Source organism: Coregonus lavaretus (genome assembly GCF_964263955.1).
Source record: "Coregonus lavaretus genome assembly, chromosome: 6".
Lineage (NCBI taxonomy): Eukaryota > Metazoa > Chordata > Actinopteri > Salmoniformes > Salmonidae > Coregonus > Coregonus lavaretus.
Window position 1 is genome coordinate 41,110,171 of NC_139993.1, and position 27,583 is coordinate 41,137,753.

Here is a 27,583-nt window from a genome sequence, read left to right on the forward strand (position 1 = left end):
TCAACAAATCGATCGGTTTACGTTCCTCAGCAAGCATCGCGATTCGATTGGTCGTGTCTGGCTGACGTTGGGAACACGTGGCGGAAGTGAGACAGAAAATCGGGAGCAAGATGGTGGCCACCAGAAGAGGAGTATGCGTGTGCTCCCCAACGAAGACAAACTCCGATGAGTCCTCTGGAGTTACAGTAGGTCTTAATTGCGTGCATATCGGTAGATTTGTCTATGATTTAGATACATTTCAGCGGGTTTCGTGATCGTTTTCAGTGTGCAATAGTTAACCGTTCATGCTCACGTGACAGCAAGCTAGCAGAGCAAGCAGTCCCTCTGGTTTGCTTTGCGGTTAATGTTAGAAAGAACACGAGGTGCTAGTATATAAGCACTTGTTTTTTTACAAGGCAAACAGTTGTGTAAACATAAGTACAAGATTGCTATTTCCACCGAAGTAGTCACAAATTGGTCCTGCCTGGACAGTTTGCTTTTAGCTAGGGGCAATTCCATGGTAAGGGAATTACGCTGATACTTTTTTTTTTTTAACTTAAAATGTATGCCACACAAAAAATATTGATTGTTCAATGTTTAACAAACCATACAACTCTATGCACAATCACTACTTTGAGCAAAATACACAGTAAACAAAACATTTACTGGAAAAACTGTAGAATTACGGTAAAAAAAAATATCCCGTAGTTTACTGTTTTATCTGTAAGTTACAGTTCTTCCTGTAAATGGGTTTTTGTAAAAATGTCAGTGGACATTTTTAAAAGTAGTCCTGTGTATGAAATTATGTTGGTTTGTTAAACTTAGAAATTCATGGTTTTTGTTTGGTCTACTTTTTAACGTGAAATATCTGAATCTCGGTGTAATTGCCGCTAGCTAAGTAACGTTAACTTTCAGAGCTTCCTTCTAAAATCGTCATGAAGAAAATATGAGCCTTTTCGTGTTTCCATCAAACTGACTTTTTTCGGATAAAAATCAGTACGTGATGACATTGGGCACACAAAGTGTAATTTTTCGCTCAAGTTTTCATGTACAGGATAAAAATCAAAAGTTCAATGTGTTTCCAGTCGAATTTTCAACTACGGATAGCAGGGTTGCCAGGTCCAGAAAAAATGTCTAGCCCAATTTACTCTGAAGGTCGGTTTTCCATAAAAATTATAATTCTTGCGACATATTCTTAAACTTAAACGATAAATTGACCATATTCAACTTTCCAGATCATTTTCCATTAATGGATGTCGATTTAACTTGTTTTGCATGCTATGTTTAAGCAATAAGGTCGAGGAGGTATGGTGTATATGGCCAATATACCACAGCTAAGTGCTGGACATAGCCCTTAGCCGTGGTATATTGTCCATATACCACAAACCCCTGAGGTGCCTTATTGCTATTATAAACTGGTTACCAATGTAATTAGTAACAGTAACACGTTTTTTTTGTTTGTCATTCACGTTGTACATGGTCTGATATACCATGGCTTTCAAACAATCAGTATTCAGGGCTCAAACTACCCAGTTTATAATTGTAAATAAAGAATGTGCAAAGCTGTCATCAAGGCAAAGGGTGGCTACTTTGAAGAATCTAAAATATATTTTGATTTGTTTAAAACTTTTTTGGTTACTACATGATTCCATGTGTTATTTCATAGTTTTGATGTCTTCACTATTATTGTACAATGTAGAAAATAGTCAAAAATAAAGAAGAACCCTTGAATGAGTAGGTGTGTCCAAACTTTTGAATGGTACGATATATATATATTTTTTAAATGAGAAATGCCAAGGTGGCCACGGTGCAATTTAAAAGTAGCCCAAAAACCTGCCACCGACCAATACATTTTCACCTGCAACATTGTTTTCAAAGTGTCCCAATTTGGCGGGAAAACTGCTAACATGGAAACCCAGACTGATATTTTTCTCACAAACTGTTGCATTAAATAGCAAATATGCCTACTCTGGTTTCTAGCCAACAGCTTGCAGATACAGTGCAGGTAAATTGTGCATGTAGGCTAGTCTACATGTTGAGATTATGGATAAGAACAAGAGTGTTTTTATTTGTCAAACGGCAGTCAAGCGTCGATCATCATGTCACCAGAATAAGACCCTCGATATTTATTGGAAACCAGCATCAACCCGATCACCGGGCACTTTCACCACCTGTGAAGTTCATAATGTATTTACTCTGTAGCCTCATAAACTGCATGGTTTCCCGAGTGGTAGTGGGAGGACCACACAACCTATCATTGCGTGACTCCCAAGTTTACTTCGATATAATGGTTATTATATCAATATTTGAGCATAAAGGCGTTTCCACTGCCATTTCTCGCATAATTAATTTCACCAACACTTTTAAATTTAAGTCATTTAGCAGACACTCTTATCCAGAGCGACTTATAAATTGGTGCGTTCAACTTATGATCGCTAGTGGGACAACCACCCAATATTTTTTCCTCTTTTTTTTTTATGAGGGGGAGGGGGGAGGGGGGTAGAAGGATTACTTTTATACTATTCCAGGTATTCCTTAAAGAGAGAGGGTTTCAAGTGTCTCCGGAAGGTGGTCAGTGACTCAAAAACACAAAAAGATCCCACCATTTCAAACAAGCAAATTGTCGGAATGTATCAAATTGTACCGAAACTTCCTGTTTCCATCACAGCTGTCTTGATCTTTTTTATATGGTAGGACTTTAAAAACTGTGGATGGAAATGTGGTTACTGACACACCTGAATCAAATAGCCAGCTAGCTAATCAATGTCTTGATAAGTTGATTCGTTTTAACACTTCTCCACTGTCAAAAACATAACTACACCCTACTGTTTTCAATAGATTCATCATGCCAGAGATTGATTTGCTTTCATAAATTAAGTGATTTGTCTCATAGTTCAGAAGTACCAGGATTTACATATTTCTCCACAGGCCACTCCAGCGTCCACTCTGAGAACCAGGAGGACAGCTGATAAAGGGGAGACTGCAACCCAGTCTGAGGTGACCAGTGACTCCCAGCACGATGTTCCCTCCGAGGCCCAGAGGTCCACCGTGAAGAGGAAGACCAGGGCGTCCAAACGTCAAACTGGCTCTGCTAACCAGGTAGACTCCACTCATGAAGCTGACGTGTCTGAGTCCGAGTTCTGCTGTTCTGCTGTTTCAGATATGGAGGTTATCCCCGACACACAGCCAGTTCGCAGGGGCCGAAGGAGAGCCGCAGGCGGGGAGCTGCCTGACGCAATAAAGGAAGAGGATGTGTCTGAGGTAGACTCTTGTTCCTCCTCAGTGTCTGCCTCCAGAGGACCAAACATTCGCAGAGCCACCAGGACTCTAAGGAAGACCGTTCTCAAAGACTCTGCCAAACAGGACCATAATAATTCTGAGGCAGAGTCTTGCAGCTCTGTGGTGTATGTGTCCCAGGTGCCTGACTCCCAGACCAGAGTGACCAGGAGCACAAGGACTGCTTCATTGTCTCATACTGAGGACACCGACCTTTCAGATCCTGAGTCCTGTGTCTCTGATGCTCAGACCTCCACAGTGCGCAGGACGGGTCGGTTTGTTGACACTATCCCCATTAATTTGGAGGAAACTACTGATGGCTCCAACTCCCCTCTACTCCGCAGGAGAAGCAGAGGTGTGGGTAAAGCAGTTCCCTGTGACCCCCAGACTTGTGACTCTGAGGGCTTTGAGTCTGGGCCAAGTATGACTCCCAGGAGGTCCACTCGCAGGCGGACTGAGCCTAAACTGACAGGCACCACTGTAACGGACTCTGAGTCTGACCTGACTGATGTGTATACCCCTCTGGGTAGCCCTAGCTCAGTGAGAGGCAGGGGCACCCCCTGTAGTAGTCACACTGGATCCAACAGCAGTTCCAGGGCAGCTCCACTTACCCGGCTAACAGCCAAGGCCCTGGATATACTAGTTGAGAAATCCCTATGCCAGTCAGATAAGGTGAGTGTATCTGAGTTTTCAGAGGATAGTGTGTCAGAGAACCATCAATTAGAGGACATAGTCAACGCTGATCCATACTGCTCCGTGATAGAAGAAGTGGGTGAAGATGATAAGACCATAATCCTTGAGGATCAGGATGTAGTGATTGCTGAGCCAGATCCCATCCAAGTTCCAAAATCTGCTCTGGAGCAAACCGGGAGTGTGACAGTCTCTCAGGATGCAGAGATGCCAGAGGTCACTAGTGTACAACAGGTGTCAGGAGAGACAACTGTCCGTGAAGAGCCAGAGAAGAATACCTCTGAGGCGAATGTCCCTGCGCAGGAAAACATCCTACAGGATGAGAAAGTGATGCCAGCAGAGTCTGATGTCAGAGTGACAGTCTGTGAGAGTGCTGATGCAGAGATGGCTGAGGCGGTCTGTGAGCATGCAGTGAAAGCAGAAGACCAGCAGAGGGAGCTGTCCACTAAGGATGCAGAAGATGCTGATGCCCCAGTGAAAATAGAACAGGAGTCGATAACACCAGCTGATGCACAAGTCTCTCTTGATCATACAGTAAAAGTAACAGCGTGTGAAAATGTAATGTCCCCTGTTATAATGGTGTCTGATGAGGAAAAGGTAATGGATGTAGATGTAACCCTCCACAGAGGTTCTCCGTTGGAGGTAGAGTGCCAGGAATGTAAGGCCGTGCCTAGTGAGGAGGCTATGGATGTGAGTAGCACCCTAGTAACTGAGAATGAAATGGCTGATCAAGACCAAGCCCCTCACACCACAGAGCCCATTGAGGTGACCTCTAGCCAGAACCTGAAGTTCAGTGTGTCTGATGCTGACAAGCTAGATGAGCCCAGAGACTCTGTCATCATACAGAAATCTGGCGTGATCAGTTTACTGGAGAGCAGTGAGGAAGAAGAGGATGACAATAGCCAGCATTCTGAAGAGGAAGGGGATGAGAGTGAAAGACAGGGTCCTGATGGTGAAGAGGAAGCTGTCTGTGTAGAGGATGCAGACCCATCCAGACCTCAAGCTGCTGCTGCTGCTCAGTCCTCGGCTCCTGTTGGCCTGTTTGTCGTAGATACCCGGCCTGGCCTTCAGTCAGATGAACAGTACTACGTGGATGAGAAGGAGGTGGATACTGAGGGAGACACGGAGGCCATTGAAGAAGAGCAAGATGAGGAAGAATGTGTTGATCAGGAGGGAGATGAAGATGCGCAAGTCCTCTTCACAAGCAGAAATCCACAGTTGTAAGTATCTGTTTTGTTCATGCCAATGTAATCTGTGCTTTAAAAATGGCTCTTTTAAGTTGACATGGCTCCAGCTACACTGTGCCATTTTATTCTGAATGTATAGCAGGATTTAGTTTTTTAATCTCAAGCAATGGAGCTATTTACTCATATTGAATTGCAATGCCAAGCACGTATAAAGACTGTTCACATTCATTTTCATTAACATATCAAGAGTGAACCAGTTGGAGACTAGACAATGCTGCCTCTCCCGGGTAATTATTTGAGACAATCTGTTATAGGAAAGAGTTGTCCAGCCGCATTGACCCGGGCCTGAGATTGAAGGAGCTTGGGGGATTATACATCAATTTTGATGGCAGCAAATCAAAGATTGTCTCTAACTCCCTGAAAAAACTGAAGGAACAGAAGAGCCAAGATGAGGTAAATAACTTTAATTAATTTTGTTTGAAGGTGATATATGGTGCAGAATTGGTAATGAATTGTGCAGTTATGCAAGGCTGGGTAATTCAATAATGAGAGGAAGGTTTTCATGAATTTCAACCCGTTGACTGCCACGGATCTCTGGGGTTTTCAGATTTTCTGTATCTCCTACATTGTGATTTGTTTTCTCTGTTGGCAGTTGATGAAGAAGAGTGTTATTGGCCCAGAGTTTGAGAAGAAAGATGCTGTGCCGCCATACAGGGAGTCCAAACAGGCTGCGAAACTGAAGCGCAAAGTGAGTACCATATACCAGTCCATATACCCTTGTTTATTCATTTAGAAGAGAAGTAGTGTGATACAAGGAGAACTTATATTAGTAGTTGGTAGGTATATTTCTACTACATTTAGCTTTTTTTGTTCAGTTTGTTCACTCATTGACAATCCTGACGGGCATGTTTCCTCCTTGTCTTGCCATGTTCAGGTGGAGAGGGAGGAGACAGCTGGAGACAGCTGGTTTAACATGCGGGCTCCTGAAATGACAGAGCAATTAAAGGGCGACCTCAAAGCATTGAAAATGCGTGGAGCAATGGACCCCAAGCGGTTTTACAAGAAGAACGATAGAGATGGATTCCCCAAGTATTTCCAGGTCCGTAACCGTCAACTGTGGTTGGTTGTCCCAGTGGTCCATATGTTGTGTGTTCAACGCTATGTGGAGAAAAAAAAAACCTTGACCCACTATTCCTCACTACTCTTAGCTAGAATTAAGGATGTACAATGTACGCTTCTTTTGGAACTATTTTAAGCTTTTTGTGCTTGAATGCCTTTGCTACAGGTTGCTACAGTAGTAGATAGCCCTGTGGACTTCTATCATTCCCGTGTCCCAAAGAAAGACCGGAAGAGAACCATGGTGGAGGAGTTGCTTGCTGATGCAGAGTTCAGACAGTAAGTTTCAGTTTACCTTTGTCATGTACAGTATTACAGTTCATATCTTGTCTGGGCCTGAAACTATTGTTCTGGCATACAGTTAATGGAAATGCTTAGCAATTGAATTGGCATTAAATATTTGATATGAACTACTTGAAAGGTGCTTATACTTTCCCTTTAACCTCAACAGCAACAACAAGAAGAAATACCAACAGATCATGACAGAAAAAGCAGCCATTGGTGCTGGCAAGAAGAATAGGAAGAACAATAAGTTCAGAAAGTAAGAATGACCGAGTACTGTAGTATACAATGCAGTCATATGGCTGTATTGAGACCATTATGTTAATGCCTGAATGAAAGCCTGTTAATTAAACACATACAGTACCATTTACAGTGGCTGAGTGGAGATGCATCTGTTTTTAAATGTTTTATAAACATGAACGAACTATGGATCAACAGATTTTGACTTTTTAAATGTCCAATGCAGCGTTTTTTTATCTCTGTCACATTTCTGTGTAACAATTAAGTACCTTACTGTGATTTGTTTAATTTTTTATCATTTTTATTGAAAACAAATCGCTTCATAGCAAAGAGCAATTTCTCAAGCAAGAATTTTGTCAGGACTGTCTGGGATTAGTCGGAGTGGGGGCGGGGAAATTGAAAACTAGCTGTTATTGGCAGAGAGGATTGGAACTTTCTTATTGGTCTATCAACTAATTTACCGCCTGGTGATGTCAACAGGCAGGCCAAAACTCCATCCCACCAAAACGGCTGACATTTCTGGCAGTCTTTTCAAACAAGGACATTACCACAATTTCTCAGTATCATTCCAAAGGCTTAGTGTGGATATATACAACAAAATATATAAATGCAACCTGTAACAATTTCATTGATTTTTACTGAGTTAAAGTTCATGAGGAAATCAGTCAATTTAAATAAATTCATTAGGCCCTAATCTATGGGGTATTTTTGTGCATTCAAATTGCCATCGATAAAATGCAAGTGTGTCTGTAGCTTATGCCTGCCCATACCATAACACCACTATGGGGCACTCTTTTCACAATGATACACGTGGTCTGAGGTTGTGAGGCCAGTTGGACTTTCTGCCAAATTCTCTTCTTGATATACCACACCTGTCAGGTGGATGGATTATCTTGGCAAAGGAGAAATGCTCACTAACAGGGATGTAAACATTTGTGTACAACATTTGAGAAGCTTTTTGTGCGTATGGAACATTTCTGGGAACTTTTATTTCAGCTCATGAAACATGGGACCAACGCTTTACATGTTGCATTTTTGTTCAGTGTATATAAAAATGCAGGAAAATCACATTTGACTGCACTGGGCCTTTGTTTACATTAGGGGCTATAAACAATGGAATCAAGATTTCAAATGTATTATGCATAGCCACCATTAGCCTATGCTATATTGGTTAGGAGTTTCCCCATTAGTATACTTAAGTAAAGCTGAAGAGCGGCTCTGAACTGCCAAGAAACACTGGGGAACTATTCACATACCTTTCCCTGACATATCAAATATTTTTTTTAGGTTAAATTAAAAAAATACTACAGGATGACAAACAGGACATACTTAGTTCAAGCACTCATTTTTTTTGAGCAAATGTCTAACTCAACTTTCCAATGTTCAATAAATCAAAACCAGCTTACGCCATTGGTCTACTGTACGTTGTCTTTTGCTCCATCCAGAAAAGCCAATTGAGTTGAACGGGCTGCATTGTGCCCAAAGGGACTGTTTTACAAAAGCTATTCTCTGTAATCCTTCCCATTATGTGTATTTTTGCTGGATTTTTTTTTTTTGTCTCTGTGGGTACAAATCCACATACAAAGAGATCAAATGAATTATCTGCTCAACCAGTTTCTACCCAGAAAAATCTTGCCGGCCTCCTGTTGGTTGTTTGCGGCCAGCAGCTTCAGAGCTCTATTGCACACATCACGTGGAAAGGGTGAAAAGAAGACACTTGCGCTGCACTGTCAAGCCTTCTGTCCTGGTGGCCCGTTCTCTGGCTAAACCACAGATGGTGGACTCTCTGGAGCTCATCTCCAGCAGACTACCCTACAGAACAGTCAGGAACCATGTTTCTGCCATTAGGAGCAGAAGGGTCAACTTCAAATTACTTTGAGTAGCAGATCTTGTTGGATTTTACATCCCAAGTTGTTAATAAGAATTAGTTCCACAAATTAGACAAAGACAATTCAAAATGAATATTTAATCTGTCTCCTTCAAAGTACAGTTATTAAATCAGTTTAGAGTAAAACATTCTTAGCGTCAAAATGCCTGTCTTTATAAAAAAGTATAAATAAAACCATTGTTAGTGCACGAATGTAACCCTATAAATCATTTTCATGAATGTTACTCCACCTGTTTACATATACTCGTGCTAAAGTGAAACTATTTTTGCAAAACTATTAGTTCATGAATCAGTTGGTCACCTGGGCACATCATATGACAAAGTTTTGGTTATAGTATAGCTCAGTGTTCCTTCATCTTAGCCATCTCAAGTACCACCACAGTCATAATTGGAGCCCAGCCAGGTGTCTGAAGCAATGATTTATGTAGGTCTCAGGTGGTGCTGGAGGCCCTCCTGTACAAGTTCTTGTAGATGAGTCCCAGACTGTCCTCAAACACAGCCCTGTGGTGTTTCCCTGTGTAGCGGGCAACCTGGCTGCTCCAGAATGTCCCATTGTCCAGGTGGACAGATGTCTCTCCAGGAGTGTCCCTGCAGCGGGAGGACATCAGAAAAGGCATCAGGTTAAGAAGAACATTAATGCTACAGTACAGACCATTAGTGCACATCGTTCTAATTATTGTTCAAAGATAACTAACATATAAAAACAGACAGGATTAATTGCCAAACAAAAATATATTGTCAAAACGGTAGAAAGCCTCTTTCTGGTTATTATTATGATGACATGAAGATGTCAGTTATTAGGTGTTTCATGGTATTATGATAGGCCTAGAGTGTGTGTACCTGTCCTGGAAGGCCTGGCTGTCGCATAAAGAGTCTTCACAGGAGAGCTGAGGCCCCCGCTTAGCCGAACACCCATCTTTGTCCTGAAAATATACAAATATTTTGTTTATTGTTACTATTATTGAGCATTACTGAAAATATTAACAGATTATACACTCCCAAGTGTGTGACAAATATGTGACATTAGCGAATCAATTCATTGCACAAACCCTAAAAATATAGCACTGTTTACTATAATTCAAAAATATCCTATTTAAAGTTAAGCTCTTTCAGTTGTTTGATTTCATTCTCTTTTAGTAAATCCCCCTCAGTCTTTCCTTTTAATTATGTGTGGATTAGGCATTTCTTCCTCTTGAAGCTCTGCTTCAGCCATGTAGCGGTTGGCACCATGCTGAGGCTCCTTGGTACCTTCTCTCTGTTTGTGCTAGAGAAGATGAGCCCTTAACAGAAGCTTACTGCCTGAAGATCTCCCACCCACAGAACCCCGTCTCCCTTTTATTTCAGAGCGGATTTCAGACAGCTTTAGAGTAATTAAACAGATTTCCCTTTGGTTTCGCCATCAGGACATGTCAAACAGCAAAGGGTGGGAAGTGATACGTCTTATTAACGCAACACCTGCCAACTCGACAGCTTTTTCCATTTGAGGTAAACCGAGCCGAACAGGTATTTCAAGGCTTTAAATTGAAATGGGGAACAAAAATCAACACAGAGGTGAGAGGAAGTTCAGCTCATCAAATAAGTAAAATCAAGCCTAGACAAAGATGTAGTGCAGAACTAATGTTCCATAACATGCATATTAATCTTCATAACCAACAAAAGTGTTCCAAGCTCCATATTATAAATGCTTCTTAGGCATTGATCTGTCAATATCAGTAGGAGCCTATGCTTTGTCTATCCTAAAAGGTCATAGGTTACTCACAAAGTGTAGTTTCCTGTCAGTAGCATGGGTGTGGAGAATCTTCTGGACTCGACTGTGGATCTCCTTAGACGGACTGGACGCACTACTATGGAACCTAGAATAATGACATCACAGTCGCATCACATCCCCTTCACACAACAAAGTATGTAACATTATGGTAAGCAGGAAACCAAATCAAAATGTATCTGCAATATTGTCCCCAACACTCAAAAAAGAAAAGTAATCTGTGTTCTGAACAGTACTCCTTTTCTCCACTAGTCTGTGCTGTATCCCAAGGAGCATGTAGGTAACTACTCTAGATTATTGATGCTTTGAATGTTTCACATTTCTTTGAATTGAACTCTTCTAAAAGTGTGATTGGGTTCTGTGTTCCGATCCTAAACTGTGTAACGTCAACAATGAGAATACTGTCTATTAGTCTAGGGACACAGACTTATTTTTTAGTACAACATAAAAAAGAAGTGCTGTCCGTTAACTGGCAAAAGGGCCATATAAGAGGAGGCTTACAAAAGACAAAGTAAATACTTCTAAGCGCTGTATTACTTCCAATCCACATCTGATTTGTAAGGGAGTCGTGCTGTCTTGCCATCTGATTGGTAAGGGAGTCGTGCTGTCTTGCCAATTGATTGGTAAGGGAGTCGTGCTGTCTTGCCATTTGGTGCTGCTTTTTATCTTTAATCAGCTAAAATGTAGTCACTGCTTCAGATAGTCATAAAGGACAGGTCATCAGAACATGAATAGACTGAGGGTGGAGGGCAAAGTTGATGTAAGGATCTATCATTTGCTTTTCCATCAAAGACTTCCACAAGACGTGCTCCTTCTCCCGTCGTCGGAATCTACAAAGCCCAGCTTAATCTCCAGCTCTGTGACTTCTGTCGCGTTTTCAATTGAGAGAAGCATCATTCATTTCCTACAATTTACTTTCCAGTTTAAAATTGCCTATTGATTTTAATGTTTACTTATGAACTGAAAAAAGGGAGGTGGCGTAACAAACAACCAAACATTTGTTGGTTTAGCTCGCAGCTGTTCAGATCAATAACAGGGTCTCTCAGAATTTATTAAAGTGTGCGTCAGGTCAAATGCAGTCGGTCTCGCTGAAACACAATCAATACCATTTTCCTTTGTTTTCTCATGGATCCTTTTTTTTCTTTTAAGTAATGAACAAACATGACAAGACATCAGATCCTGTCATTTGAGAGAGGGGGATATTCATCTTGGCTGTAGAGTGTGATCAAAATAAAGATTACAAGTACAAAGTCCGAGGCTCTCATGAGGTCCACATTGTCAATACCATATAATTGGAAATATTGGAGAGTTGGTTTCTCCCGCAGTCCTTTCAACATCTTTTGAGCAAACACAAATAGCTTAGCTCCGAGCATGACAAAGTCAAGTCAAATTCTACCAAAAAACTATTTTTCTTCCCCTTTTTACTCAGCTGGGAGAAAAACGTAGCGATGTCAAGCTAGAGAAGATACCTAATGACACAGCTTCAGATCTTGCCATTGTTGATCTGCACAAACTACTCGGGGGACGGCAGAGACAAAACACCAAGTCATTAGCAGGGACTTTAATTATGCTCCTTATTATCTAACTTTATCTCAGGAGGACAGCTGTGTGGGAAACTAAAAAAGCCCATAAGAGGCCAAGACAGAAAAATGCATGAGTGTTAAACTGTGTTCCAGTAGCGGGTGTGTTGTTACCGCTCTCTGAGCGAGGTGCGGCTGAGCAAGGGACTCCTCGGGCCACACACTGGGGTAGAGGACTGGGCAGCCAGGGCTGACCGAGCCATCCTGACTGTGGTTCTGGAACAGTCCTGTCTGGAAGACTTCCCTGGGGATTTCTGATTCTTCAGACAGCCAGTGCCTACCTGGAGAAAGACAAGAAGACCTTTGATCAGCACAGTTGAACGCACTGCATTATTTCTCCTAAAGGCCCAGTGCAGTCAAAAACATGATTTTCCTGTGTTTTATATACATTTCCATAATATGAGGTTGGAATATAATACTGGGAAATTGCGAAAATGATGATAATACCCTTTTAGTGTAAGAGCTGTTTGAAAAGTTTTGGCCTGCCTGTTGACATCACCAGGCGGTAAATTAGTTAATAGACCAATAAGAAAGAGAGTTCCAAACCTCCCTGCCAATAACAGCTAGTTTTCAATTATTTTCCCCTCCCCACTCAGACCACCAATTCTTGCTTGAGAATTTGCTCTTTGCTAAGAAGCTATTTTTGTTTCTTTTTGACCATTTTAATTTAAAACAATCCCAGTAAGGTACTTCATTGTTACCCAGAAATGATTTGATATTGAGATAAAAACAGCTGCATTGGACCTTTAATCACATAAAGACATGCAGTATTTGAAATACAATATATTTCCATTTTTTTCAAGCACCAAATCATTCATATAATGTTTATTACTCACATAATATAGTATTTCATGTGTTATATATACACAGTGGGGGAAAAGTATTTAGTCAGCCACCAATTGTGCAAGTTCAATAATAATAATAATAATAATAATAATAATAATAATAATATGCCATTTAGCAGACGCTTTTATCCAAAGCGACTTACAGTCATGGGTGCATACATTTTTACGTATGGGTGGTCCCGGGGATCGAACACACTACCCTGGCGTTACAAGCGCCGTGCTCTACCAGCTGAGCTACAGAGGACCACAGTTTTAAGTTCTCCCACTTAAAAAGATGAGAGAGGCCTGTAATTTTCATCATAGGTACACGTCAACTATGACAGACAAAATGAGAAAAGAAAATCACATTGTAGGATTATTAATGAATTTATTTGCAAATTATGGTGGAAAATAAGTATTTGGTCACCTACAAATAAGCAAGATTTCTGGCTCTCACAGACCTGTAACTTCTTCTTTAAGAGTCTCCTCTGTCCTCCACTCGTTACCTGTATTAATGGCACCTGTTTGAACTTGTTATCAGTATAAAAGACACCTGTCCACAACCTCAAACAGTCACACTCCAAACTCCACTATGGCCAAGACCAAAGAGCTGTCAAAGGACACCAGAAACAAAATTGTAGACCTGCACCAGGCTGGGAAGACTGAATCTGCAATAGGTAAGCAGCTTGGTTTGAAGAAATCAACTGTGGGAGCAATTATTAGGAAATGGAAGACATACAAGACCACTGATAATCTCCCTCGATCTGGGGCTTCACGCAAGATCTCACCCCGTGGGGTCAAAATGATCACAAGAACGGTGAGCAAAAATCCCAGAACCACACGGGGGGACCTAGTGAATGACCTGCAGAGAGCTGGGACCAAAGTAACAAAGCCTACCATCAGTAACACACTACGCCGCCAGGGACTCAAATCCTGCAGTGCCAGACGTGTCCCCCTGCTTAAGCCAGTACATGTCCAGGCCCGTCTGAAGTTTGCTAGAGTGCATTTGGATGATCCAGAAGAGGATTGGGAGAATGTCATATGGTCAGATGAAACCAAAATAGAACTTTTTGGTAAAAACTCAACTTGTCGTGTTTGGAGGACAAAGAATGCTGAGTTGCATCCAAAGAACACCATACCTACTGTGAAGCATGGGGGTGGAAACATCATGCTTTGGGGCTGTTTTTCTGCAAAGGGACCAGGACGACTGATCCGTGTAAAGGAAAGAATGAATGGGGCCATGTATCGTGAGATTTTGAGTGAAAACCTCCTTCCATCAGCAAGGGCATTGAAGATGAAACGTGGCTGGGTCTTTCAGCATGACAATGATCCCAAACACACCGCCCGGGCAACGAAGGAGTGGCTTCGTAAGAAGCATTTCAAGGTCCTGGAGTGGCCTAGCCAGTCTCCAGATCTCAACCCCATAGAAAATCTTTGGAGGGAGTTGAAAGTCCGTGTTGACCAGCGACAGCCCCAAAACATCACTGCTCTAGAGGAGATCTGCATGGAGGAATGGGCCAAAATACCAGCAACAGTGTGTGAAAACCTTGTGAAGACTTACAGAAAACGTTTGACCTGTGTCATTGCCAACAAAGGGTATATAACAAAGTATTGAGAAACTTTTGTTACTGACCAAATACTTATTTTCCACCATAATTTGAAAATAAATTCATTAAAAATCCTACAATGTGATTTTCTTTTCTCATTTTGTCTGTCATAGTTGACGTGTACCTATGATGAAAATTACAGGCCTCTCTCATCATTTTAAGTGGGAGAACTTGCACAATTGGTGGCTGACTAAATACTTTTTTCCCCCCACTGTATTCTATATATTGACTTACTTTAACAGGCGTTGGTCTGTAGCTGCCAAGGAGAGAGAAATCTAAGGAGAAAAAATGTGAATAACAGTACTGTACCATACAATGCAAAAGTGGTAACCTGTAAGTTAGTCAGGTATATCAAAAAATACAATGTATTTACATCCACCAACACAGATATTGCTACACATAATTACTCACCTCCTGAGTTGTCTGCAGCAAAGCTGGTGGACCTGCTGTGGGGAAGGCTTCTTTTAGAGGAGAGACGAGATGGAGTCTCGATCATGGAGGCACTCAGAGTACTGGAGACCTGTAGCATATAAAATACAAAACAATCAGCTAAAGTCAGTAATTAACATAGTAATAATAATAATAATAATAATAATAATAATAATAATAATAATAATAGAGGTGCTAACTAAGCAGCATGTAATGACACACAGGGAGCTAATTTCTCCTGCTATATTTATCTTTAATTCCAGAGTTAATCAAAAGTTATATAAAGACTATAAAAAGGTTTAACCAAAGAGAGAAACTTTTTAGGCTGACCGACACCACTAACTCAACCTCTATTAGGAGCTGATGTGTCAACTGAACCCCACACTCTTCAATTAAACATGACTATTACACGCACTGAAGAAATGAGCTATTTGCTTCCACATACGTGCGCAGTGCAGGCTTTAAACACACATTGATAATGCATTCAGTGCGGGGCTCAGCTACTTCAATAGGTAACTATTTGTTAATCATGGTTTGACTCTTAATTAACTAGGTTAATTGTAGCCCCGGGATTTCCTCTTGTAAAACGCTCCCTTTTTAAAGGCTGTATTGCTGGAAAATGCCACACTGATATCACAGCTAAATCCCAATCTTTACTTTAATGACAGCTTTGATATTTACACCTCAGGACTGGATGTTATTTAAATTAACAATCAAACAGAAACACGAGGAGCCAGTGAAAGGCCTTCCAGTTATTCTCAATCCATGCCCAGGGGCTTGGGATCTATTGGGCTTGATCATAGCAATACCCTCCCTATAAAATATATGCAAATCCTTCAATCCTGGTACATTTAAAATGTTTGCAGCAAACAAGGGTGAACTATTTATACTTACAATGCATGCAGAGATCCTTAAAAGAAAGCGAGTGAAAGAAGTGCTGATGGAATAGCCTAGCCTAACTGAGAAGTAAGATAATAGGACATTGAAAACTGGGCTGATTATATATATATATATATATACACACACAGTGGATATAAAAAGTCTACACACCCCTGTTAAAATGCCAGGTTTTTGTGATGTAAAAGAATGAGACAAAGAGAAATCATGTCAGAACTTTTTCCACTGTTAATGTGACCTATAATGTGAACAATTCAATTGAAAAACAAACGGAAATCTTTGAGGGGGAAAAAATGAAAAATAAAAACCTTCCAATAACCTGGTTGCATAAGTGTGCACACCCTCTTATACCTGGGGATGTGGCTGTGTTCAGAATTAACCAATCACATTCAAACTCATGTTAAATAGAAGTCATTACACACCTGCCATCATTTAAAGTGACTCTGATTAATCACAAATAAAGTTCAGCTGTTCTAGTAGGATTTTCCTGACATTTTCTTAGTTGCATTTCAGAGCAAAAGCCATGGTCCGCAGAGCGCTTCCAAAGCATCAGAGGGATCTCATTGTTGAAAGATATCAGTCAGGAGAAGGGTACAAAATAATTTCCAAAGCATTACATATACCATGGAACACAGTCATCATCAAGTGGAGAAAATATGGCACAACAGAGACATTACCAAGAACTGGACGTCCCTCCAAAATGTATGAAAAGACGAGAAGAAAACTGGTCAGGGAGGCTTCCAAGAGGCCTACAGCAACATTAAAGGAACTGCAGGAATTTCTGGCAAGTACTGGCTGTGTGCTACATGTGACAACAATCTCCCGTATTCTTCATATAAATGGGGTAGGGTGGCAAGACGGAAGCCTTTTCTTACAAAGAAAAACATCCAAGCCCGGCTGAAGTTTGCAAAAACAAACATAAAGTCCCCCAAAAGCACGTGGGAAAATGTGTTATGGTCTGATGAAACCAAGGTTGAACTTTTTGGCCATAATTCCAAAAGGTATGTTTGCCGCAAAAACACTGCACATCACCCAAAGAACACCATACCCACAGTGAAGCATGGTGGTGGCAGCATCATGCTTTGGGGCTATTTTTCTTCAGCTGGAACCGGGGCCTTAGTCAGGGTGGAGGGAATTATGAACAGTTCCAAATACCAGGCAATTTTGGCACAAAACCTTCAGGCGTCCATTAGAAAGCTGAAGATGAAGAGGAAGTTCACCTTTCAGAACGACAACGACCCAAAGCACACATCCAAATCCACAAAAGCATGGCTTCACCAGAAGAAGATTAACGTTTTGGAATGGCCCAGCCAGAGCCCAGACCTGAATCCAATTGAACATCTCTGGGGTGATCTGAAGAGGGCTGTGCACAGGAGATGTCCTCGCAATCTGACAGAGTTGGAGCGCTTTTGCAAAGAAGAGTGGGCAAATATTGCCACGTCAAGATGTGCCATGATAATAGACTCCTACCCAAAAAGACAGTGCTGTAATAAAATCAAAAGGTGCTTCAACAATGTATTAGTTTAAGGGTGTGCAACCAGGTTATTGTGAGTTTTTTATTCTTTATTTTTCCCCCTCAAAGATTTGTTTTTTTTCAATTTAATTGATCACGTTATAGGTCACATTAAAAGGTGGAAAAAGTTCTGACATGATTTCTTTGTCTCATTCTTTTACATCACAAAAACCTGGCATTTTAACAGGGGTGTGTAGACTTTTTAAATCCACTGTATCTCTACACACATATAGACAAACAGTCAGACCAACTGTTTATCAGACAGCAAGACAGGTAAACAACACCAACCACAAAGGGGATCTGGGGCTCTGTTTCCTTCTTGAACCTGTAGGGCCCAAGTTGAAGGTAGCTGAGTCTCTGCCGGGCCTCCTCAGACAGTTGGCACATCCTGCGGTGGGTGTAGGGAGAGGGAGCACGGGCCTGGGAGGCCACAGTGGGCTGCTCATATCCACTGGATGGACCAGTCAGACTCAGATCCTTCCCTTTCAGCGTCTGTCTAGGGCTCCCGACAGCCCTGCTGACTGGTCTACGCCTCGCTGGGGACGGTCTGGCTGGGGATGGACTACAACAAGGCTGCAAAGGGAGGGGCAACAGGTTGGAGTCCACAAGAATCATGTGACCACAACTGCAACTTGGCTGTATACTGCAATTGCACAAATACGCTACTTTTTGATTTTTCAAATATTGTGATTGTTTGTTTGTTAAAACATAGGAGTTATGTGGATTTAAGAGCATAGGCCAAGCATACTATATCTAACCAGATATTAGGGATGTAATGATTCACCGATATACATCGGTTCAAATGTTTAAGAAAGGAGTACATCAGTCTGCGGGAGCCCAAACTGATCCAAATGAAGCATGCATCGGTCAGAAAACCGATTCAAACGTTACGAATAGCCGGTTCACAAATGTTTTTTACTCATATTGTTATATTCCGAAAATACCTCTTATCTGTTGTGACTGAATTGATGCGTGCTTTCCTTCAGTTCAGTAGCCTATCAAACTTTATGCATGTAACTGCATATGACTGTCAGTTAAACCTCTTTAGGGGACCTGCGTGGTTCTGGTACCGACCTACATTTTTCGCTTATAAAATCTATCTATGGATACCGTAGATCGAAATGGCTTGCGTTGAGGTTTTAGCCCTGGTTCCCACGGACACGTAGGATGTGATATCTGAAACCACTTGAAGTTGGGATTTACCTCCTACCATTTCAATCGCTCTTCCGAACCCTACATCACAGCCACGGACAAAACACATGCCTGCAATCGTTACTTCGTAGCACAACAGGAGAGAGTGGCCAGCAGCATACCACCCTGAATCCCACTGCTGGTTTACCTCTGAAGCTAGGGCAGTGATTGGGGACATTGCCCTGTGTAGGATTCAGTCTTTCGGATGGGACGTTAATTACGGATCGGACCCTTTAAAACAAAACAAAAAAAAAGCCTAAAATGACATACCCAAATCTAACTGCCTGTCGCTCAGGACCTGAAGCAAGGATATGCATATTCTTGATATAATTTGAAAGGAAACACTTTGAAGTTGGTCGAAATGTGAAATTAAATGTAGGAGAATATAACACAGATCTGGTAGAAGATAATACAAAAAAAAGAAGCGTTTTATTTTTAGAATCATCTTTGAAATGCAAGAGAAAGGCCAGACAGTGATGTAGGATTCTAGGTGTAATTTAGATGTTGTCCACAAGATGGCAGCAGTGAGTGTGCAACGTTTCAGACTGATCCAGTGAAGAATTACATCATTTTACATTACATTTACATTTTTGTCATTTAGCAGACGCTCTTATCCAGAGCGACTTACAGGAGCAATTATGGTTAAGTGCCTTGCTCAAGGGCTAGTCGGCTCGGGGATTAGAACCAGCGACCTTTCGGTTACTGGCACAACGCTCTTAACCACTAAGCTACCTGCCGCCCCATCACTACACAATATTTTGTATCAAGTCTGCCAGGAGTTTTCCCAAATGTGCCGAATTGGTAAATGTTTACATTTTCATGTACATAACTATAGAGAACATACAAAAATGCTATGGTAATAAAACATTTAAGTTTACACACTCCCAGGAATGTCATACATGATGGATCATTAGCTTCCCTACAAAAAAGACACTAACCTTCACACCTCTAGATGGCCGGGCGGGTGTGGAGCCAGAGACAGCAGTGGGGTCAAACTGTACAACCCATTTCCTACATTTGAATATAAAATAGATTTTTCAAACAAAACTACACTACATTTTATCTCTGGGACCCTCAGGATGACAAATCAGAGCAAGATTACTGAATGTAAGTACATTATTTACCTTCAGAGGTGAATGTACCAAACCAGTTGCTGTGAAAAGTGTTTTGTTGTTGTGCACTATCCTCAAACAATAGCATGGTATTTTCTTGCTGTAATAGCAGGACACTGCAGTTATACCGGGACACTGCAGTTAGATTAACAAGAATTTAGGCTTTCTGCCCATATATGACATGTCTATGTCCCGGAAAGTTGGCTGTTGTTTACAACGCCCTTCTTGTCACATATCGCATATTGAGCAGCAACTATCCCGGTATAGGGACACAATTTATAGCCATTCATCTAAAATAATTCATAGATTTTAAACAAAAAACACTTTGTTTGTCATAGATTAATATGAGATGAAAGGCGAGTTCCTAACGAGTTCAGGAAGCCAAGCTAGCGCTCTGTGAGACATTCACAACGATGGGGGCAGACGTTTTGATCAAGAGAGACCTTTAGAAATATGTATTTTACAGTTATAAGGAAGGTTAAATATTATAGTTAGTCATTTTATAATTTGATTATGCTATAGGTAGAAAGCATACAAGTCATTTCAAGCCTTATTCATACAGTTTTGTTGAATAGGAAATACATAAAATATTTCATATTTTTATCATATTTGTACTGTGTACTTGAGGCTGTGTCCTCAAAACTGACTACACCACCAATTTATAACTTATCTTTACCTGAAAGGTGAGATTTTAACATTTGAGTATGCAGCATTACTAATGATTGTTTATGGCCCTCTAATGATAAATAATTACTTTTGGGGATTACGTAGATTACATTTAACTGGTTAACAACTGTGCGCACAGTAATAATAATAATAATAATAATAATAATGCCATTTAGCAGACGCTTTTATCCAAAGTGACTTACAGTCATGTGCGCATACATTTTTACGTATGGGTGGTCCCGGGGATCGAACCCACTACCCTGGCGTTACAAGCGCCATGCTCTACCAATTGAGCTACAGAGGACCACAGTGTTGGAGACAGCTGCTCGCGCCAACGAGAGGTAGGCCTATCCCTGTTCTAATTGGCTATTTGTACATCTGCACGGCACATTCAGATGCTTTTAAAATGGCTTTCGCAATGTCAAATCATAGGCTTTAGTAGTTGAGTGACAACCAATGTAATTTGCTGGGTCATTGTTACCAAATGCTCTGTAGAAAATTGTGTTTTAGCCTACCGGAGTGGACGCAACTAACATCCAACTGCTGATTGGGGGTTGCAATCATTCAGATTTTATTTAGATTTGTCAGGTTCACCATAAGAAATAGTTTTGGTTGTTTTGCTTTAAACAGTCAGTGTATTTGGTCATTTTTACATGAACAGGGTAATTTCATAAAGGAAAGCAATTTTTGCTACGCATGGTCGCATTCATTGGTCAGAGTGGGAGAAGCTCTCCTTAACATTTCAAACCATTCACTTTTGAGACAGGAAAAAAAAAAAAGCTGCATTATATTGAATGCCATGCTACTTTCTAAAGATAAATCTTGACAAAGTACTAGCTCAAAACATTTTTTATCTGCAAAAATGTCAAGTTAATCAGTGGGTGATGGTGATTTCAGATAAAAAGTGGGGGGACAAAAAGCATAAATTGTCCCCACCCCTAATCTGATAGTGGGGTGGTAGATGTTCAGTCTGCCCTATTGCTCGGTAGATGCTCAGTCTGCCTGCCTGCCTGCCCCCCCCCCCCCCCCCCCCCCCCCCCCCCCCATTAAAACTATGCAACGTAAATAACACCGCTGTGCTGGGATATCACCTTGGTTGCAAAATGACTTCAATAATTCTAATGGTCACTAACATAATTCTGAGAAGCAATATCTTAGTTCCTGCGGGCGATGCCCAGATAAATACGTTTAAAAAATGTTAATTGCATTTGATGGCCAACTTCAGACTAATAATAGCATTACATGGTTGTAAAATAAAGATAATTTAAATGCTAATTGGGACATCCTGGCATATTAACTCATTTTTAGGAAATTGAATAAATAAATCCTGATTGAGATTGCCATTTGGAGTGGACCGATTTAATGAAATTAAACTAAGTTGTTTTTTCTCTATTATTTTCTCTTTTTTTGGTGTAAACACAGAAGGGCAATTTTCCAACATGAGTGGTGCTTGTCTGATGTGAATAGTGGGGTGGTATTGGTAACGGGTGATAAAGCAGGGTGTCCTTGAAACAACAAAGCCTGAGCCACAAGTAGCTTATAAAACAAGAAACGAGACCCATTCAAATGGATGCAAATCATGTCGAAGAAAACCCATTTAAAAAGAATGCCATGTCAAGTCCACACCATGAGACTTCACAAAGAGTGACATGCACACAAACACAGACAAAAAAGGAGTGACAACAGTGGAAATAGACAAGACAGCTGTCTTAGAGACTAGATACAAGAGACAGAGGGAGAAAATAATGACTGAATTCTCCATTACAGGGCAGGACATTTTAAAGGGTTCCTATTATAAAAGTGGAAAAGAGGAGCCTCAGTGCATTGCTCAACCTGCCAGGGTAATGAGAATCCTGAGTATCCATTAGTATCATATGAAGAAAGGCTAAAGGCAGCATCAATGATGCTTCTCCCTATCACTTCACTCTGATTCCCATCTCCTTGGGGGTCACGACAGAATACCTACACCCATCCAAATCCTGCCATTTTGTCAATAATGCTTATTAAAATAAATGGCTCTGGTAACAGCACCTGGAGAATGGTCCTACATTTCACAACACTCAAAGGCCTAAGGTTTGTTTTTTTGGTCTGACTGCAGGGGCTTTTAAGTTCAGGGAGAATGGATGACTACCTTGCTCTCGCTCTCCTGCTGTCTGTCTGCCAAATAACCCTTTAAAGCATAGCCTTCAGAGCGGATTACACTATCAAAATTGATAGCACCCGTTATGAAACAAATCCTGAAAGGAGCTGCAAATCTTCCGTTTGGAAAAGTAAATGGAAATGTTATGCAACTGAGCACAAGTTGCCCTTTAAATCCAAAGGACACAGTGAGGAGAAGCCAGGTGAGAACAGGGGATATGAACACTGATTGACTGGCTCTTCCTCTAAACAAAGCACATAAAGACACCAGGAACTGGGCCTGGATATCAATTCCACTGATCTGCTTCTCTATAATTACATTCACAAGGAGAGGATACCCTTAAATGTGCTGCTAAACTACAGGGATGTCAGTAGCCATGGCAACAAAATAGGTATATGGTGGAAAATGACTAGAATGATAGACAATGCCATTCTGTAGAAGTCCAGAAATAATTAGTCAATGTCAAACTAGGGGGATTACTGAGCTCTTAGATGTGGCACGATCAACCTCTGCCTCATTTTGAACAGGAAGGAAATAAATTAAATAAATGTTAACTGTTGAAGGTACCAATGTTGATATAGTAGCATTATATCAGCCTGATTTTGTATTTTTCAACAACGTGTTTTATCAAGGACATAAAAATCTGAATGATAACATGTAAAGCAATTTACATATATCTTGACTGTCTCTAAGACAAGAGTCTTGACAAGTGTAAGGATAATTGATACAGCCTAAGATTATACATGTTCAGCTCACTATATGTGGAGCCTACCGTACAATAAAATCCAATACAGGCTGCAAACCTAAACTGACTACACAAAATGTTAGGTAGTACTCCCACCGTTAAGTAAGCCTATAGTGAAGTGGGAGAATCAATTCAAAAGTACACAAGAGCAAAGATAAAAGGGAAATGTGCTATAAGACATGCTTTACAATCAAATAACCATTTAGATCACTGTCTTGTGTGGCAATGAGAAACCCTCTTCTCCTTCCTTTTAACTATGGCTGTCTGGGTATCATTCAAATCTCTCACAGCTGAACAATTCATTATGAACACGGGAACATTGGTGTGATGAGGGCGGTGAGGAGAGGACACACACTTACAGGGGAGGCAGGCTGAGGCTGGCTATCTTTCCCATCACATTCCTCAATGACAGACATGGTTGCAAACTCCACTTTAGGAGAGATTCCCTGAGGGGACAGTAGAAAACAAAAGCCTTTAACAAGGAGATGGAAAGCCAACCAGAGTGACTTCAGATAACACACCGCTTGCAAGATCAATTTGCAAACACAAAATCTACAATCATTGTATTCTCAAGAAAACAAAATGGAAGGAAATTGGCTTTGGAGATGTTTAACATATGACAAAGCCTGTGGAGGAGGTGGTGCACCCACAGGGAAACAGATAGATCTCCTCATCAGCATCTCTCTCTCGGGACCACCGGCTCTAGGCGTCAGCTTGGGGCCTGGATAGAGGAATTCTCTGGTGTTCTCTTCAATAGTGGCCAAAATATCCCCCTCTAAAACCACAGAGCAATATATAGCTTAAAGTAAAACTCCACCCAAAAACTATCTTTTGGTATTTGTTTCATTAGTCCATTGTTGATATAGTCCCAAAATGTTTTGCATGTCAGCAATCAAGTTTTCAAGATATTACTTTCAAAATACAGAAGGTATGATGCATCATACCAGCTGTATTTCTGTATTTTGAAAGTTATATATCTTGAAAATGTGATTGCTGACATGCAAAGCATTTTGGGACTATATCAACAATGGACTAATGAAACAAATACCAAAAGATATACTGAACAAGCATATAAACGCAACAATTTCAAAAGAGTTACAGTTCATATAAGGAAATCAGTCAATTGAAATAAATAAATTAGCCCCTAATCTATGGATTTCACATGACCAGGCAGGGGCACAGCCATGGGTGGGCATAGGCCCACCCACTGGGGAACCAGGCCCAGCCAATCAGAATGAGCACACACCCAATCTCAGACGATCCCGCAGGTGAAGAAGCCGGATGTGGAGGGCTGGCGTGGTTACACGTGGTCTGCGGTTGTGAGGCCGATTGGATATACTGCCAAATTCTACAAAACGACGTTGGAGGCAGCTTATGGTAGAGAAATGAACATTCAATTCTCTGGAAACAGCTCTGGTGGACATTCCTGCAGTCAGTATGCCAATTGCACACTCGCTCAAAACTTGACACATCTGTGGCATTGTGTTGTGTGACCAAATTGCACATTTTAGAGTGGCCTTTTATTGTCCCCAACACAAGGTGCACTTGTGTAATGATCATGCTGTTTAATCAGCTTCTTGATATGCCACACCTGTCAGATGGTTGGATTATCTTGACAAAGGATCAAATGCTCACTAACAGGGATGTAAACAAATGTGTGCACAAAATGAGAGAAATAAGCTCTTTGTGCATATGGAACATTTCTGGGATCTTTTATTTCAGCTCATGAAACATGGGACCAGCACTTTACATGTTGCATTTATAATTTCGTTCAGTGTAGTTTTTGGTATTTGTTTCATGAGTTCATTGTTCTATCTACTGTATAGCCATGCTCATTAACAACAGATAATATACACTGAGTATATCAAACATTAGGAACACTTTCCTAATATTGAGTTGCACCCCTTTAGCCCTCAGAACTGACTCAATTCGTTAGGGCATGGACTCTACAAGGTTTCGAAAGCATTCCGCAGGTGTTCTTAATGTTTTGTATACTCAGTGTAGGTAGTGTGAAAAAAACAACTCAAGAGATGATTTGTAAACAGATTACTTTTAGAAATTATGAAATCCATGTCCCTATCATGCTTAAAAAACATGAACTGTTAGACCTTTTAAAAACATTTCTGGAAAGTCATACCTGGAGGCACAAGCTGAATCAGTTCAAAGGATGTTGTGTCAGCTATAGGAAGATAACAGAGACATAAGATTTTTATGTTATGAAATGAGATCTCAGAAAGGCTCAAAATGAGAAATGACTACCTTCTAGGATGTCCACAATGTGACCTGGGTCAGCAGCTCCTGTGAACGTCTTCAGATGGAAATAAAGAACATACAATACGGTTGTTTTGTGTTGCTGTAAGCAATGTTGTGGGTCGGGGTATAGTGTGTGTTTTCTATCCTTCTTACCTTCACAAAGACCATCTTCTCATGGAATAGAAGAGGGAATACAGGCGGCAGGCAGAGAGTCTTCTTGAACTGTCCCATGACGCAGACACTCAGGTATATGTCTTCCTGATTGGGTAACACAACCCCTGGACAAGTAATCTGTAATCAAACAAATCAATTGTAGCTAGCTACTGGGCTAGATAGCAATTGTTTGCTTTGTGCAACAAGTTGCTAACTAGTAGCTATTATTAGCTAACGTTAAAAGACAAACCCAATGGGCTGGCAAGCCTAACGTTATTGATCTAGCTATTTTGCTTGGGAGTTTACTTTTACTCACAGTGGGAGCAGTTGGCTGCAGTAGTTCTAGACACTAGTGTGTGTATATTGATGATTGGAACATGAATAGCAAGCTAACGTTTGCTAGCAAAGATTAGCTCATTTGCTAATATATTATTGGCGTTATGGATCAAGTAAAAACTTAGTGAGGGAAAATAACATATCAGGTTGTACTTACAGCTTTGATTTCCATTTGCACGGTGCATTTCAGAGCTTTCTTAGACATTTTGGAGGAGGAAAGCTTCTTTTTTTGAGGTGTCAACCCACCCATTTTCAAACTTCGTTGTCATAGCTGCCAAACACCAACAGGGAGAGAAGATAATGGGCTGCTTCTTCTTCTTCTTTGGCAGTTAAAGGCGGTTGGCATCCAATATGTTGCATTACTGCCCCCAACTGGATTATAATATACATCCATTATACTTTGTGATACAAAATGGGAAAAGGGAAAAGTAAAACAAAAATATATACATATACAAAAAAACACCCTTCCAACACTCATTAAAAGCCCACTACCCCATTCCACTACGTTCACCTTATCTGCTCCTGCACCATGCCAACAGCCTGGTAGGACGAGACACCACCACTCAAACCACCCTGTAACTATTCTAAAGTCAAATCTCGTCTCGTATACCCAAATACTTCTCTGAAGCTGCCACCACAACATCTATTTTCTGTGATTTACGTTCCATTTCTGTGGCACAGTTGATAACCATTGCTATGAACGCTAAGAAGCCAACCATACTGAAGCATATATCACTCGTTAGCCTATCCCTCTGTGCTGGCACAGATCTACTACTCACAGGATCCCTCACCCTTGACACATCCTCCTCAATTCTCAGCATACGACACCTTCTGCACTACGCTGACTCTAGCAAAGCAGAGATATTGGTGGTCATGTGACTCTTGGGGGAAAATAAAACTGGAATTCAGGCAAATCCTCATTTTGTAGACTGTGTTCAGTGGATCCAACAAAACCATTTATTGGGCAGATTGAGAATCAATAGTTATGATGTCCTGATAAATGATGAGCGCCGCAGAGCGATCAAATAAGTGGAATTTAGACCATGCCACGCATTTATTTTAGTAATGCTTGGATAGAAGTATTTGGAAAAACAAACTTCCAGTCTTGGACCCCACATGAATGATCAATCTTTGATGAGTAGTTATATACACACCAACCTCTACTGGCTTTGTGATATACAGGGTGACACTGACCACAGCAGGGCTCTAAACAGACTTGTTTACTGTGCTTTTACATTTTAGTAATTTGGCAGATGCTCTTATCCAGAGCAACTAGGGTTAAGTGCCTTCCTCAAGGGCACATCAACAGATATTCACCTAGTTGGCTAGGGGATTCGAACCAGCGACCTTTCGGATACTGACCCACTGCTCTTAACCGCTAGGCTACCTGCAGCTGCAATTAACCATCCTCTTAGATAAACAAGAGCCACTGGGAGTTGGTAAGGGGCTAAATAATGCATAACAAATGTAAGGGAGGCTAATATGAAATATAATTTCCTTGACTATTGAAGAGAAAATGTATTAACAATTCTCGCTTTCTCACATGCATAGCCGTGTACAATTAATTAGAAAGTAATGTGCCCAGTCTCATGGAGAACGCAATAGAGAATAATGGCTCTAGATAAAGCTTAAAATGATAGCGGCACAGTGGGGACCATGCACTTTGAATAGAAGGAAGCATTTTCTTGTGTGTGTGTGTGCAGATTGTGTGTGT

At 40.9% G+C, this 27,583-nt stretch overlaps 2 protein-coding genes across 3 annotated transcripts; one reads left to right on the top strand and one right to left on the bottom strand.

Moving 5' to 3' along the window:
- Nucleotides 1–94: 94 nt before the first annotated feature.
- On the top strand, nt 95–8,180 carry LOC311131581 (uncharacterized protein). Its single transcript, XM_084164643.1, has 7 exons — nt 95–185; nt 2,908–5,165; nt 5,447–5,585; nt 5,785–5,880; nt 6,067–6,231; nt 6,418–6,527; nt 6,700–8,180. The coding sequence occupies exons 1-7, from the start codon at nt 111–113 to the stop codon at nt 6,791–6,793; spliced, it is 2,937 nt and encodes a 978-aa protein (XP_084020769.1). The 5' UTR covers nt 95–110; the 3' UTR covers nt 6,794–8,180.
- A 537-nt stretch (nt 8,181–8,717) lies between these two features.
- Nucleotides 8,718–26,142, bottom strand: LOC311131582 (spermatogenesis-associated protein 6-like). 2 transcript variants are annotated; one of them, XM_084164644.1, is made up of 14 exons: nt 26,027–26,135; nt 25,534–25,671; nt 25,387–25,435; nt 25,265–25,306; nt 24,374–24,475; nt 23,778–23,902; nt 23,487–23,573; nt 17,562–17,846; nt 14,846–14,954; nt 14,669–14,709; nt 12,118–12,284; nt 10,418–10,511; nt 9,499–9,581; nt 8,718–9,246 (listed from the first exon to the last, which is right to left on the bottom strand). In XM_084164644.1, the coding sequence occupies exons 1-14, from the start codon at nt 26,117–26,119 to the stop codon at nt 9,090–9,092; spliced, it is 1,572 nt and encodes a 523-aa protein (XP_084020770.1). In that variant the 5' UTR covers nt 26,120–26,135; the 3' UTR covers nt 8,718–9,089. The 2 variants fall into 2 exon arrangements, with proteins under 2 accessions (XP_084020770.1, XP_084020771.1); XM_084164645.1 differs by lacking the exon at nt 24,374–24,475 and having other exon boundaries at nt 26,027–26,142.
- Nucleotides 26,143–27,583: the final 1,441 nt, after the last annotated feature.